Source organism: Amorphotheca resinae (assembly GCF_003019875.1).
Source record: "Amorphotheca resinae ATCC 22711 unplaced genomic scaffold M430scaffold_2, whole genome shotgun sequence".
Taxonomy (NCBI): Eukaryota; Fungi; Ascomycota; class Leotiomycetes; order Helotiales; family Amorphothecaceae; genus Amorphotheca; species Amorphotheca resinae.
Window position 1 is genome coordinate 967,143 of NW_020194472.1, and position 14,311 is coordinate 981,453.

General features: G+C 49.6%; 7 protein-coding genes across 7 annotated transcripts; 3 read left to right on the forward strand and 4 right to left on the reverse strand.

Annotated features, from left to right (window-relative positions):
- Positions 1-71: 71 nt before the first annotated feature.
- On the reverse strand, positions 72-2,152 carry M430DRAFT_94770 (hypothetical protein; the record flags this gene model as incomplete). The annotated part of the gene is made up of 4 exons (XM_024869862.1): positions 72-143; positions 309-455; positions 555-1,962; positions 2,034-2,152. 4 exons carry the CDS (start codon positions 2,150-2,152, stop codon positions 72-74), a joined length of 1,746 nt encoding a protein of 581 aa, XP_024723905.1.
- A 221-nt stretch (positions 2,153-2,373) lies between these two features.
- Positions 2,374-3,800, forward strand: M430DRAFT_133630 (hypothetical protein). Its single transcript, XM_024862306.1, has 4 exons — positions 2,374-2,436; positions 2,486-2,574; positions 2,623-3,518; positions 3,570-3,800. The coding sequence occupies exons 1-4, from the start codon at positions 2,405-2,407 to the stop codon at positions 3,651-3,653; spliced, it is 1,101 nt and encodes a 366-aa protein (XP_024723906.1). The 5' UTR covers positions 2,374-2,404; the 3' UTR covers positions 3,654-3,800.
- A 13-nt stretch (positions 3,801-3,813) lies between these two features.
- On the reverse strand, positions 3,814-4,827 carry M430DRAFT_95499 (hypothetical protein; the record flags this gene model as incomplete). Its single annotated transcript, XM_024869893.1, has 2 exons — positions 3,814-4,727; positions 4,782-4,827. The coding sequence occupies 2 exons, from the start codon at positions 4,825-4,827 to the stop codon at positions 3,814-3,816; spliced, it is 960 nt and encodes a 319-aa protein (XP_024723907.1).
- A 278-nt stretch (positions 4,828-5,105) lies between these two features.
- On the forward strand, positions 5,106-6,121 carry M430DRAFT_39418 (hypothetical protein; the record flags this gene model as incomplete). The annotated part of the gene is made up of 3 exons (XM_024867313.1): positions 5,106-5,275; positions 5,334-5,839; positions 5,892-6,121. 3 exons carry the CDS (start codon positions 5,106-5,108, stop codon positions 6,119-6,121), a joined length of 906 nt encoding a protein of 301 aa, XP_024723908.1.
- A 1,605-nt stretch (positions 6,122-7,726) lies between these two features.
- M430DRAFT_96232 (hypothetical protein) lies at positions 7,727-8,479 on the reverse strand (the record flags this gene model as incomplete). The annotated part of the gene is made up of 3 exons (XM_024869939.1): positions 7,727-7,808; positions 7,930-8,082; positions 8,142-8,479. 3 exons carry the CDS (start codon positions 8,477-8,479, stop codon positions 7,727-7,729), a joined length of 573 nt encoding a protein of 190 aa, XP_024723909.1.
- Positions 8,480-10,005: 1,526 nt separating this feature from the next.
- On the reverse strand, positions 10,006-11,825 carry M430DRAFT_272680 (hypothetical protein; the record flags this gene model as incomplete). The annotated part of the gene is made up of 2 exons (XM_024865561.1): positions 10,006-11,734; positions 11,784-11,825. The coding sequence occupies 2 exons, from the start codon at positions 11,823-11,825 to the stop codon at positions 10,307-10,309; spliced, it is 1,470 nt and encodes a 489-aa protein (XP_024723910.1). The 3' UTR covers positions 10,006-10,306.
- Positions 11,826-12,109: 284 nt separating this feature from the next.
- Positions 12,110-14,023, forward strand: M430DRAFT_16036 (hypothetical protein; the record flags this gene model as incomplete). Its single annotated transcript, XM_024863374.1, has 2 exons — positions 12,110-12,277; positions 12,326-14,023. The coding sequence occupies 2 exons, from the start codon at positions 12,110-12,112 to the stop codon at positions 14,021-14,023; spliced, it is 1,866 nt and encodes a 621-aa protein (XP_024723911.1).
- Positions 14,024-14,311: the final 288 nt, after the last annotated feature.

Below are 14,311 nucleotides of genomic sequence, written 5' to 3' on the forward strand. Positions count from 1 at the left end.
CCCCTCGCTTTCCCCTTAACGCCAGATACAAAAAACACCGAAATATCGAAACCTTATGATACATTGGGGCTTCAGCTCTTGCTCTTTTTCTTCTTCTTCTCAGACTTCTCCGTATCCTCCTCATGTTTTCGCTTCTTTCCGGTCTCCGCAACGGCTCCACTAGACTTTTCTTCCGCTTTCTTCTGCTTTTTGATGTCCTTCTTGCTGATAACAATTGGAGTACCATCTGAATCAAACTTGATTTCTCCTCGAGCTGCCTTGCGCTTGTACTTCTCAAGACTGATACCCGCGGCAGCGGCCAGCTTGACATCTGGGTCTTCCTCGTCCTTAGCACCTGCCGTCTTTGCTTTCTTTTGTTTCCGCTCCTCCTTCTCTGCCCGTTTTTCTTCCTTGGACTTCTTCTCTTCCTTCTTCTTTGACTTTTCTTCGGACTTGTGCTCCTTCTTATGCGCCTTCTTAGGGGGAGATTCAAGCGTGTCGGCAGAGGCAGTGGAAAGCCCATCAGTTTCAACACCATTAGATTTGTTTGCTGCCGCCTTTGCCTTATCAGCGACATCTTCCATCTCCTCATCTGAATCCTCCGATTCTGACTCTCCTTCCGACTCCGACTTATCTGAGACTTCTTCGATTAAAGGTTTCTTTACTTCCTCAACCTTCTCCTTCTTTCCCTTCTTAGCTTTCTTGTCGGAGGCAGGAGCGATAGCGGCTGGCTCATCACCAGCAAGACCGTCGGCATCTGCATTATACTTCTTCGCCTCCTTGACTTCCCATTTGCCTGGAGTAGCGACAGGCTTGCCGTTTGGTCCAACTGCAACACCTCTAGGAAGCAGAGGCTTTCCTTCCAGAGCTCGGAGATGGCGTTCGATCTTAGCACGCGAAGTAACACCCAATGCAGATCTCTCCTCCTCATCAACATCATCGCCTTTGCCTTCGCCTTGGGCACTCCAATCCGAAAGAGCATCGACGCGAAGACCAATAGCTGCCTTAGCGGCCAACATCCGTGCAATCTTCCCTTTGTTCTTCCCTGTGGCTTGGCCAACCAACGAGGCATGATAGATGAGTCCATATTTTGGTGTGTCATGTTTCGTCTTCAGGGCTCGGAACAAAGCTTTCTCAGCACCTAATATTTGAATAGTGCTGGCCGGGCTTTTTGCAAGGTTCATAAGTGATCCGGCATGAGCAATGAGTCTAGCTCCAACAAGTTCACCAACTAATTCCGTCAGGTTGGGTGCAATTGCTTGCATGCGGGCGGTCAAATAGCTGGATAGTTGCTGACGATACTCAGTGAATCCGACAACTTGCTCGGCGAGAAGTTTGATATTGTCCAGATCCTCCTCAGTTATTTCGGTACCCATACTGACTTCGGCCGCTGCCTTCACAGCGGTTTCAATCTCTTCTGGGAGAATATCGGAAAGGTCTGTGGCTGAAGTGTTCGTTCGCATGCCAACCTTCAGGATAATTCGAGAATAGGCCAAGTTATCATTGACAATCCGGCCCATCTCAGGGAAATGCCATCCATACCACTCCTTAACTCGCATGGCATAGGTGTTCAACTCCTTGTCGAGGTCATCCAGAAGCGCGATAGCCTGAACGATCATAGTATCAACTTTGTCTGGCGAGAACTTAAGTTTGTGGCGAGATAGGGAATGCGACAGACCAAGGGACATGGTGGAGATGTTTTCTGGAAGAAGACCAGGGATCAGAGAGGAAAGGTTGTCACGGATCGCACGATAGAGGTCGTTGGTACTCGAGTCGGAGATGGGTGTCAGGGAGATTCCAGGAAGCTTATTGATAGCTTGTCCCAGTTTGGGGTCCGCCACGGCCAAAGAAGCTTTTTTCTCATCTTTGAGTGAGTCCAGAAGTTTTGCCAGCAAAGGCGAGACCTTGCCCTCAACCAGTGAAGCTACCTCCTCTAGAGCTTCTGCTGCACTGCTGAACTTCTCAAACTGCTTCAGTTTCAGCCTGTATTGAAGAGCTTGGTCAGTCAACTGTACTATAAGAATTAGGGTTGTTGGCTGGTCAATTGCACTTACAGGCCATTGATACCATCCGCCGTCTCTATCTCCGCAGACGATTCCTTCAGGATCTTCTTGTCGCGCGCCTTGAAAAGGGCGAATCCAGCACTCGTTTCACTAAGAACGAACAAACCCATCTTGAAGATTGGAATTTATTCGTCGTCGTTGTGCTGCTGTACAGGGTCTGTGAAGCTTAAGTTTTTTACAAAAAAAAAGTTCGCGCAAGAAAGTGGACGCCGCTAATTGGAAGTCCAACTGAGCTTGCTAGTTTAGCGTCGGATATCATGTGACCACGATCGTCGTAGGTAATCGATCAAGGTACCTAGCTGTCCCGGCTTGGAGGTCAAGCTGCAACCACCATCCAAACAGACCTTGTCAAATCCTCAAATATGGAGGGCCTCCTCTTCAATGTCAACAATGGGTGAGAAGCTTCAATAGCGTCTGGATCTTGCCCGCTAATTGGTTGAAAGCTATATCGAAGGTATTGTCAGAGGTTATCGCAACAGCCTCCTGACAGGTCAGAACTATAGCAACTTGACACAATGCGAGACGATCGATGGTGTGCAGGCCCCGTCATTACTCATGGCCATAAACTAAGATTCATTAGATCTCAAGCTTCAACTTGGCCCTGCCTATGGCGATTTCCTTGCTTCTCTCCCGCCAAACCCCTCAACGTCTACCCTTGCCGCAAGAACCACCGACAAGTTGATCTCCGAATTCCGATACGTTCGAGCCAATGCTGTCGGATCGCTGGCGAAGTTCATGGACTATTTGACTTATGGCTATATGATCGATAACGTGGCACTTCTGATTACTGGAACATTGCACGAAAGGGATACTCGCGAACTGCTTGATCGATGCCATCCACTTGGATGGTTCGAGACCATGCCAGTGCTTTGCGTAGCAACGAATATCGAAGAACTATACAACAGCGTTCTGATTGAGACCCCCCTTGCGCCGTATTTCAAGGGAAGCTTGAGCCATCAAGACTTGGACGAGTTGAACATTGAAATCGTCAGGAATACTCTGTACAAGAACTACCTGGAGGACTTCCATAACTTCGTTAATACGGATCCAGATATGGCGGGCACACCAACTAGTGAGGTTATGACGGAGATGTTAGAGTTTGAGGCCGATCGTCGGGCCATTAATATCACACTCAACTCATTTGGAACGGAGCTCACGAAAGCCGATCGAAAAAAGCTATACCCAAACTTTGGTCGTCTCTACCCCGAAGGAACATTTATGTTATCCAGAGCAGAAGATATCGAAGGCGTCCGGCTAGCTGTTGAGGGTGTCAACGACTACAAAACTTACTTCGATGCAACGGGCATGGGCCAAGGAAGCGGTACTGGTGCTGGAAACATGAGTGGTGGGGCGGGCGGAGAGGGCAAGAGCTTGGAGGACATGTTTTATCAAAAGGAAATGGAGATCTCGAAGGGTGCATTCACACGACAATTTACTTATGCAATTGTCTACGCTTGGGTAAAGTTGCGAGAACAGGTATGTCCTCAAAGTAATTGATATTCAAGATGAAATACTGACCCTATCCAGGAAATTCGGAATATCACCTGGATCGCTGAGTGTATAGCACAAAACCAGAAGGAGCGGATTGGCAATTACATCAGTGTATTCTAGATCATTAGCATTATTTGATACCATTTTTAATCGCGATTCAGGTCACAGCTATCGATTAGTCTGATAGGCGGGAAGGCGCTGGAGGTCAGGAACACAAAATCCAAAAATGCTTCGTACACTTCTCTATTATACATTCGTGAAAGTATGCAGTACACATAGTTTACAAACTGATCTCGCCCTTCCAAGTTCCTTCAGTCAATCCCAATGTTTCGACCAGATGCCGCCATCGATCACTGCCACGCTCCTTCCTCCGTAGATACTTGAGCAATTTCTGCCTCTTGTGAACCAATACCCTTAAATTCCTCTTATTGATCTTATCCTTTTTACCACGAGGCATCTCCAACTGGTTCGCCAGAACTCTGATCTTCGCGGTCAAGATCGCTATCTGAACCTCTGAGCTTCCAGTATCTGGGCCAGCTCTTGGAGTCTTCTCTGGCATTTGCGAGTTGCCATCCTGGTGTTCCGGATTCAGCGGTGCTCGCGGTCTCAAGGTCAAATCGGTCTTGTGGCGACCGAATGTCTCTATACAACGCCTGATATTGGCCCTGGTCTTATCCTTCTGACTTGCATTCGCCAGACTAACAATTCTAGCCAACGCCGCTGTGGCCCTCGCATGGCCCTCTATATGCTTCTTCTTGTCTTCTTCCTCGAGCATTGGATCCTGGAAATCTCTTATTGAGGCTGGTACAGGCTCGCTCAGGGCATAGGAGTGTTTGATAGATTCTTCGAGTTCGGATGGCTTCAGGAAATGATTCAGGAGGACATCATCAGCGGTCTTGATTTGAGTCCCCTCTTTGGATGAAGAACTGGATGTGACATCGAGGATGGTTGTTGAGCCCCCTACATTATCGAACGATTCGAGGAATGGCGTTGAGATTCCGCGGACCGGGTCCCCTAATGCTTCCTTTCTCTCCTTCCGGAGGATTTCTTGCCGTGCCATGTTCGCATCTTTCCTTTGCTTTGCCTGGGCCAATGCATATGGGTCTTTATGCTTTCTCCGCTGTGCCATAGTTGCAACATTGGCCGTCCAGGAGATGGGATAACTGGACACCGCAGGAGCTGGCCGAAGACATACTATACATTTGATCAGTCTGGACATTGGCAGCTCCTAGAAGACAGCAGACTTACGCTTGGCGACGCCTAGTCGCGGTGCGACGGGTATTCGAGGAGGCATAGTGGTCCCTATCACAAAGTGTCGTCGTCTGCTCTCATCTCTTCCAGCTTCTCGAGATCCTCAAAAACTTGGGCCGAAGATGAATTGGGACTAGTGGAGTTTCTGCCTCGTGACTGAGGCTGAACAGCGATTAGGGTTTCCGCGACGCCCCACTTTAACTTTTTCCCACACGCGGATTGAACTTCTTCGTTCATCTCATCCTTTCGCCTTCTTCAACCATCAGACCAGCAACCATCTCGACGGATTTGACATCGGCAAAGTCAAGTCAAATCGCAAAGATGGCCCCATCCAACCTTCCTCCGATCTTCAATGCGACCTCCCAGGACATTGAGATGCTCCTTGCAGCTCAATGCCACCTCGGATCCAAGAACCTGCAGGTTCACATGGAACCCTACTTGTGGAAGACTCGCCCGGATGGAATCAATGTTATCAACATTGGCAAGACCTGGTAGGTTGAGAGTCTACCAATTCATGCGTTTTATGCGATTCTGACGCTCTCTTGATAGGGAGAAGATCGTCCTCGCAGCCCGTATCATCGCAGCTATCGACAACCCAGCAGACATTTGTGTCATCTCTGCCCGTCCCTACGGTCAGCGTGCTGTCCTGAAGTTCGCCGCACACACCGGTGCCGTTGCTATTGCTGGTCGTTTCACCCCCGGTAACTTCACCAACTACATCACTCGATCCTTCAAGGAACCCCGCCTCATCATCGTCACTGATCCCCGCACCGATGCCCAAGCTATCAAGGAGGCTTCTTACGTGAACATTCCCGTTATTGCTCTCTGCGACACCGACTCCCCAACCGAATTCGTCGATGTAGCTATCCCAACCAACAACAAGGGTCGTCATGCTATCGGCTTGATTTGGTGGATGCTGGCTCGCGAGGTCCTCCGCCTCCGTGGCTCCATTGCTAACCGTGAGACTGAGTGGGATGTCATGGTTGACTTGTACTTCTACCGTGATCCCGAGGCTGAGGAGAACAAGGAGATGGTCGATGAGGCTAAGGTTCCTGGTAAGTATTTACAGCAAAACCTTCCATATTTGGGCTTCGCTGACTTCTTTAGGTGCTGATGAGGTTGGCCCAGCTGCTATTGAGCAGGGCTTTGGTGGAAACGCCGACTGGGAGGTCTCCGGCGCTAGCGCTGGTGGTGCCTTCGCTGCCGCCTCTGCCACTGCTGGCGCAGCGGCAGCAAACTGGGACGCATCTGCAGCAGCTGGAGAGGATTGGGCTGCGGCACCTGGAACTACGACCGAGTGGGGTGCGGCCACCACTGGTCCAGCTGAGCAATGGTAAACTAGAACGAAATACTGTTTGACTTTCTGCACGTGCCTATTTTGCTCGAGGACCAAAAAATTTGATTGCGCCTTATGAGGGAAAGATAACTCTGCAGCTGTCACTCTTTCAGTGGTAGAGGGGAAAGCCCTGGTGCTGTCACCGAAGTGGACTTAAAAGTTGCTTCACCTCTGTATGAGCAAACCTGCAGTCGAGTCTACTAAAAGAATTCTGAAAAAATACTTGGTGATTATTCCCATACGCAAGACCTCTATTGTACTATATGACATAATGAGTGCTATCTCTTCCGTAGGGAGCTTGTGCGTGTTATGTTGATATTGACGTACAAAGTCCCCTTCCACCTAGTAATTAAGGTAGCCAAGGGTCCTAGAGCCTTTGTTACATTGATAGATCTCTATCCTATGATGCCTTGAATCATTAAGAAAGCTTCTAAATGGCCAATCTTACATATTAGACTGTTAATTTTCCTTGCTGTTGGCTAAAAAGGGGCTTTCTAGATATGACTACTACTTTCCTCGAGTACCCAAGGAAAGCTCACACTGTAGACATGAGAAGAATGGCTTCTTATGATCATCGTGAAGTATCTGAACATTTGAGGCTGATGTCTAGGTTCGTTCAGATTCCATAATATATATATATATATATATTGACAACGCATCCTTCATGCACCCCCCCCCCCCCCCACCCCACTTAGATTAAAATCAGTACTAGTTAGTTTTAAAGATACAAGTATTATATAGAGTGTAAATTCCAAAGAAAACAGAGAGGCACAAGAGATCCTTCTTAAAAGTGGTAGTGGTGAAAGTATCTCTAAAGTGTGGTTGAGCTCTCTCTCTTGGGGCCACACATTCTCCTATATATATCTTTCATCCGCCTCGAGGGGGGTTCAGGCTCGGAGACAAGTCGGCTTATGTCATCAGCTCATTGGAAAGCCACGGTCAAGGGATCCAGGTCTCTGCCATGGCTGTCACCTGGCTATACCCACTTGAATCACGGGGACTCTCATCTGCTCATGCGTGAACGGTCATCATGTCTCGGCGGGAGCGCCAGTACGAAGGGGGTGTCTACGCCTAATCAGGAAGTGTATTTCCCCCCTCACCCACTGAGGACGGATCCACGCATCTTTCACACGTATCACGGCATGTGTTAAGACCCTTGAATTGACAAAAGTACCTCAGAGCTACCGCTATAACAGGTAAATTCACCTCCAGAAAAGACAACGCTATCCCGCTTGCAGTAAGAAATCCACCCAAAGGAGCCAGAAGAACGCCCAAAACAGTCCGGAAGTACAATTTTGTGCTCTAGAAAGATCCCCCATCCGTGCCAGGTCCAGGAGCACGCGGCACTGTCCGCTATCCGGAGAAATCCAGGGGCAGCACGGAAGCTACTGCAGCCCTGGCGTTCCTGCGGCGATGGAACACCTGCCCCACCCAATCATAAATCATAACGTCGTTTCCATACGCGCCCACCATAAAGCAGCAGTAAGTTCGCGGCTATCTTAACCGCGGTCATATCTATAACAAGGAAAGAATATAAAAAGGGGGGAGTGAAGTCACGGCGACGACGACAACAGACTGCCGAATTCGGAAAGTATGAAAAATGAAATCAGTACTCTGGCGATGGATACCGCGCACGTGCTTGCTTGTATTCCTTGGGGTGTTTGCGTGCCGTCACGGTTTTAAGATTTCTAGGTGCTTATTAGCTTTCGGTTCCTCATATACCAAAATCCCAGGAAAGAGATCCCGTGCTTTTCGCAGCAGGATCATGACGGTGCTAGAATTGGCGAGGGGAGAAAGGGGCGGACTTACGAGACACGCTTCTGTGTCCATTCCAAGTCTCTCTTCACCTCTTTCGCGTCCTGATATCCTTCGGCCATTCTGGCTCTGGATCTCGCGAGACGCTGCTGGGCTAGAGCCTGCAAATCTTGAAGTTCTCGTTGCTTCGCATTCAGCAAGCCAGATCTGCTGAATTGTCAGCAAACCTGATGCAGTGAGGGGAGATTCTGCAATTGAAGACTCACGTCTGCGCTTGCATGGCCAAAGTGCGGTCAAGAGGGAGAGGATCGAAGGCACCGGCAAACCGATCCTGCATGTATTCTTGCATATCTACGCCATTGGCAGAAGAAGCGCTATCGTACTCGGAGTGGCTTGCGCTCCCAGCATAACTATCGGAAGTTGCAGAGTAGCCCGAATGACCATATGATGGAGTCATGCCGGTGCTGCTAGTGACAGATTCAGCAGCCTCAGGAGGCGAAACTGCGTATGGTTGGTTTTGCTGGGGGTAGTATGAAGCATATTGAGGCTTTGCAGGTACTGCGATTGGGAGGGAGGTCTGGTAATAACCCGCTTGGTAGGCCATGACGGTATGATGAGGTAATAGTGTACTTAAGGACGAAGAGGTACAGAGACCAAGAGGAGTATGGAAGGTGAGTGAGAAGAGCAGTACAAGATGCTGTGACGGGCACAGAAGTCAAGCAAAGATAGTAGTAGAGTAGAAGCAGTAGTAGAGCAGAGGCAGTAGTGGTTGATGGTGATGAGTGGCAGTGGACTTTTGTTTGCCAGGCAAACTGTTTGTATGGGAATGCAGTATAGGAGGAGGTAAACGGATGGAAAGGAAAGAAGGAGGAAAGCTTTCAAGACCGTCCCTCGAACCCCCTTTTATAGACGGCCAGTCCTCCCCACTTGTTCGAACTGCCAACCATCGAGGGGGATGGCCTTGACCCCGACTCTCCTTCGTATCTCAAACCCCGCTCGAGGAGAGGAGAGCAAGGCCGATGATTCTGTGCTCTTCTCCAAGCCCCCGTCTCCCTCGCCGCCTCGCTGCCCCTCCGGTCCTCTCAATATTGGACCGATCCTCGCCACCATGCAGTAGTATGGACGTTCAACGGGCGAATACCCGGTGTCCTGGCTTACGCAGCCGGCGCGGATTGGCCTAGGCTAGAGCGTCCATTGTTCAGAGATAGCCATTCCTGCCGTTGCATGTGCCGAAACGGGTTGGGATTGGCTGGATAGGGGGAGGGGATGGGGTGTTCGTGGTATGGCTTCCAAGGAAGGTGAAGCACTACGCCGAGTTGTGACTGTGAGCGCTGAGGCGATTTGGTGCGGAACAAACGAACAAGCGCGTATCCACCTAGCGCTGGATTAAAGCAGCAAGCAACACGGTTGTGCCCAGGGCGGGCTCATGGTGGGAAGCTCTTTGATTTGGATGGTCCATCGAACGTTGTTAGGCACGATTGCATGGAAATCGTTTTGCAGAAGTATGTGTTGTCAAAAGTCTGGAGGTTAGCTAACCCCTCCGAGCCCCTCCAAAATTTGGACGACCCTGGTCAAGGATAAAATAATAATCCTAAGATGCCCGCGGGACAGGAAGACGGTGTCGAATGACGATTCAAGCATCTTAGCCTTTCGGTATCTCTCTGTAGTGTGCGGTCACGGGACTGGAAATAGATGCAGGTGCAGAAGGGTGAAGGGTGAAGGTTGAAGTGAAAGGTGAAGGGTGAAAGGCCTTTGAAAGAGGCTCTGTGGGTGCAAAAGAGGCCGCGGGGCCTCCCCTTCAGAAGGGCGGGTACAAAAAGAAGGAAACATTGATTCTTCCTGTCCTCCGTATGTACAAGGTAGGGCGAGTATTACCTGCTATTATTCGTGGGATGCGCGCTGCATAAGGGATCCAAACGATCCAAACGATCCACTGGAAGAATCAAGGGTCTTCGGCCTTACCGACTCGCGAATCGTTCTATCATAAACCGTGACTACGAACAGTACGACACTTCTATACCCTACCTACCTATATTCAATCCAAGCCTTTCCAGATTCCCCAATTCAACCCAATCATTACTCTACCGGTCCTCCTAGAGATCTTCTGAATATAGACCTGCCCCCCATCGTAGCCTGAAAGACTGAAGTCTGCCGTCTAAAGTCTGAACTCTAGAGTTATCAACTCTGAAGTCTGAGGTTCAACATAAACGTCGGCAGTTGACCATGGTAGGGCTGTGGGAAAGACAATTATAGCCAATGGCGTGCATGAGTCTCCCACAAGGCAGATTACTACTGCCGTACATTAGGAGAAATATCTGCCGCACCATAAAACAACCGTGCCATAGACCTGGGCCATCTGTACTGCATTGTATCTGGCTTGTTCTACGCTATCCAAGCCACCGAGCATCATTCCTCCCCCATGTACCCCCATCTAGCCGAATATCTTCAAGAAACCCCACATCCCCAGGCCACTCAGTACTGGTATCGTCAAGTTGTCATCCCATCCAAAGATATCAACCACCTCGCTAGCCGCTGCCACAAATCCAGTCCATATACTCATGACCACCAGGGCCGGACCTCCAGTAATGCTTCCTTGGACATCGGGCAAGCCAATAGCGTCCCGAACTGCCCCTGGAAGTCTCAAAGTGCCTGTGAACATAAAAGGCCAGTCAACATTATCCACAAAAGGGCCCACCCGAGGGGCCAAGTAGCCCCAGAAGGAGGCTGCAGTGATCACACCGACAGCGAAAGCGGCAAGTGAGCCAGCGAGGGATTTGCCGCGTCTGATCCTAGGCGTATAACGACCGTAGGCTCGGCCCACGGTGCTTGCGGCTGTATCGCACCAGCTTAGAAGAAGTACCCCCATGACACCCACGTCCTTGGGAAAGAAGCCGAGCACTATCCATGCTCCTAGTAAATACCAGATAACTCCGTTCCACCCGTCATACTCAGTTTCACGCATCAGTAAACCGACAACTCGAACGTATAGTCGATTTAGAGGGGGGTACTTGTGCCGAATGAAGTCGATTGTTGTGATGGGTATTAGCGCCGTCATGAGATATGGGGTAATGGCGTCTGTCTGAACCCCCGAAACATATAGCCAGATTGTGAAGAATCCAATCGAGACGTGTAACAGCTTCCGTGGTACCTCATGTCGATGTACAAAAGTTCGCCATTGTCTGTGAATGGGGATAAGACCGAGTGGACTGGGACTTCGACTGATGTCCCTCCAGCTCCAGCCTGGGCTGGCACTCGACGGGGAGAGATACCCGTTCGTTCCCTTCCCATTTCCATCCTTGTCTGGGGTTACTGCTATTGGTGATGGTTTGGTTGTTGGTGGTGTGGCAGGAGCTTTGGCGCTTGATTGTTTCTTTTTCTTCGTAGAACTCCTACTTTTTGCTCTCGCCCTCCTTGACTCATTACTCGAGTCCTCATCGATCTCCTCGTCTATCGGCACCTGTGATGCCATTCTCTTCTTCCTAGCAGATCTTGTGACAGGCCCCGAGTATCCACCTTGCGACTCTTCCTTCCTTTCCGAGGGAGTTGGGGAGGGAGAGATAACTCTCGGAATTGCCGGGATTATGTTGGACGAAGAATATGACATGTTGAAAGGTGGCAGAGAAGACATTCGAATGACACCGGTGAGAACGGGACCAACTTGTGAATTCGGCAGAAGCCAGTAACTAGACTGGAGATATCTATCTTTTCGGGAAGCGCGTGAGTGAGAGAAGGGGGGCGGAGACGATGTAGCTATTGGCTCCAGCGGAACGAATGGCGCAGAGCAGGGCTGCGCTGCATTGTTAGGGAGAGAAATGATGCCTTTTTGTGCCGTTGGAGAGGCACACGGCGGTGAAGAATGCTGTAGAGGTGATGCGTGGTTGTGGATTGCAAAGATCGGGAGGTCTCACTTCGTAGAGTTTTGGATGGCACGCGACAGCTGTCACATGCATGCTTGGCGGAAATACTTTTTTCTTGCGCCGCAAAACATCTAACTAAACAATCGCGAGTACTATGGATAAATAACAAATATAATTCTGTCTTAATTTGCAGGCCTGTACTGGTCACAATCTACACTGTCCTATATAGAATCGAATCATTAAATACTCCTGAAGGTGGGCGTCTGGGTAAAATCTAAAAAAGACACATTAAATGCGTGCTGGTTCTGGCGAAGCGGCCGACGAAATTTTATATCAATTTTGCGCTTCGACTTCTACAACGCAAAACCCCATACAACATGGCGCCAGAAAACCAGAAGAAGGATCCCAGAGCCTGGGATGCTCTGACTCCTCCCCTGGCAGAATGGATCTTAGACGCTATCGCCTCAATGGGGTTTGGGAGAATGACTCCAGTCCAAGCCTCCACGATTCCGCTGTTTTTGGGGAATAAAGATGTAGTTGTCGAGGTACGTGGACCCGGACCCCTTCAATCAACCTCCCCTAAGAATTTACAGGCTGTTACAGGTAGCGGAAAGACTCTGGCTTTTCTCATCCCCGTCGTCGAGAAGCTGTTACGGTTAGAAGAACCAATTAAGAAACACCATGTCGGCGCAATCATCATATCCCCCACTCGAGAGCTCGCAACCCAAATATACTCCGTCCTCACTTCTCTACTTGCTTTTCACGAACCATCTGCGGCTGCGTTAAACCCACAGGGGGAGGGTGAGAAGAGGCGCCCAACCAACACCCTTACCGTGCTCCCACAGCTTCTTCTGGGCGGGACGACTACGCCGGCGCAAGATGTCAGTAGTTTTCTTCAAAACAGTCCAAACCTTCTCGTCTCTACGCCTGGGAGACTCCTGGAGCTCCTCTCGTCCCAACATGTGCATTGCCCTCAATCGTCCTTTGAAGTACTCGTCCTGGACGAAGCAGACCGACTTCTAGATTTGGGGTTTAAGGATGATTTGCAGAAGATACTCCAGCGCTTACCAAAACAAAGGCGGACTGGGCTGTTCAGTGCAAGTGTCAGCGAGGCCGTAGGGGAGATTGTCCGGGTCGGATTGAGAAACCCAGTCAAGATTGCTGTGAAGGTCAAAAGCGCGGCCGGAGAGGATAAACGCACTCCAGCAAGTCTTCAGATGTCATACTTGTTGACACCTGCCAGTCACAAATTTCCTGCTCTACTCTCTCTCTTATCGCAATTAGAGCCCACACCCCAGAAGACCATAGTATACCTGTCGACTTGTGCGGCAGTCGATTACTTCCAACATATCCTCGCGGCATTATTACCCAAACAGTTCACTTTGCTACCACTTCACGGAAAGCATCCACCGAATGTCAGGCAAAAGAACTTCTCGAAATATATCACGACAGTTACGCCAACGATCTTATTGACCACGGATGTGGCTGCACGAGGTCTTGATATCCCTCAGGTCGATCTTGTCGTGCAAATAGACCCTCCTTCAGATCCTAAAGTGTTCATCCACCGATGTGGACGAGCAGGTAGAGCAGGACGAAAAGGTCTAAGCGTTATTTTCTTACAGCCGGGCCGAGAAGAGGACTACATCCCTTTCCTTGAGATCCGCAAAACACCAATTACGCCTTTGAAAAAACCAGTGATCACTGTCACCAACGAGGATGCGATGTTAGTGACATCAAAGATACGAAAAGAAGTCCTAGCCGATCGAGCACTCTACGACAAAGGACAACGGGGCTTCGTAAGCTGGGTGAAAGCATACTCAAAGCATCAAGCAAGCAGTATCTTCCGTGTTGCAGATCTTGATTGGACAGATTTAGGAAATTCCTGGGGCCTCGTACATTTACCCAAGATGCCAGAGCTGAAGAAATGGGATGGTGACAGAACACTGGGAGTTAAAATAGACATGTCAGAATATGCTTACAAAGACAAAGCGCGAGAGAAGGCAAGACGGGCAGCGATGGAGGAAGCGAAGAATGCCCAGCCTTATGTACCAAGCGAAGAGGTGCTGAGGAAGAAGAAAGAGAGGGAGGCATGGAGTCATAAGCACGAGCAGGAGAATATTAAGGAGGCAAGAAAGGAAAAGAGGAAGAGGAAGAGGGAGGCGGAACGTTTAGAGAAGATGACGGAGGAGGAGAGGGCAAAGGAGAGAGAATTACAGGAGTTGATTGAGCAAGTCAAGCGCAGGAAGCTGGAAGAAGAGGCCGAAGAGGAGTTTCAAGGGTTTGATGATTAAACTCGAGAAATAAAAGATATCGAAGCATCCAATATACGCCCTACCTACCCAAGGTAGGCACATTGAATTCCTTTTAGGACTATCTGTCACGTGTGATATAGGGATCGTGATACGGGAGTTTTGTTGCACATCGCGATCTGTGACGGTCTCGTGGTTGTTGACCGGGGGTCTGGATGGCTGTGGGGTTAGCATCACGTGATAAATATGAGAGAGGATTTGTTGCACGTCGCACCGTTGCTCATCTTGGGAGTGTTGAACATGGGTTTCGATGCAAACCACCAAGTGTAT

Excerpts from the sequence above, each read along its gene's own strand:
- M430DRAFT_133630 (XM_024862306.1), top strand. The coding sequence starts at position 2,405 with ATGGAGGGCCTCCTCTTCAATGTCAACAATGG. Across the intron at positions 2,437-2,485 it reads CTCTTCAATGTCAACAATGG|CTATATCGAAGGTATTGTCA; the intron begins GTGAGAAGCTTC and ends ATTGGTTGAAAG. Across the intron at positions 3,519-3,569 it reads GGGTAAAGTTGCGAGAACAG|GAAATTCGGAATATCACCTG; the intron begins GTATGTCCTCAA and ends GACCCTATCCAG.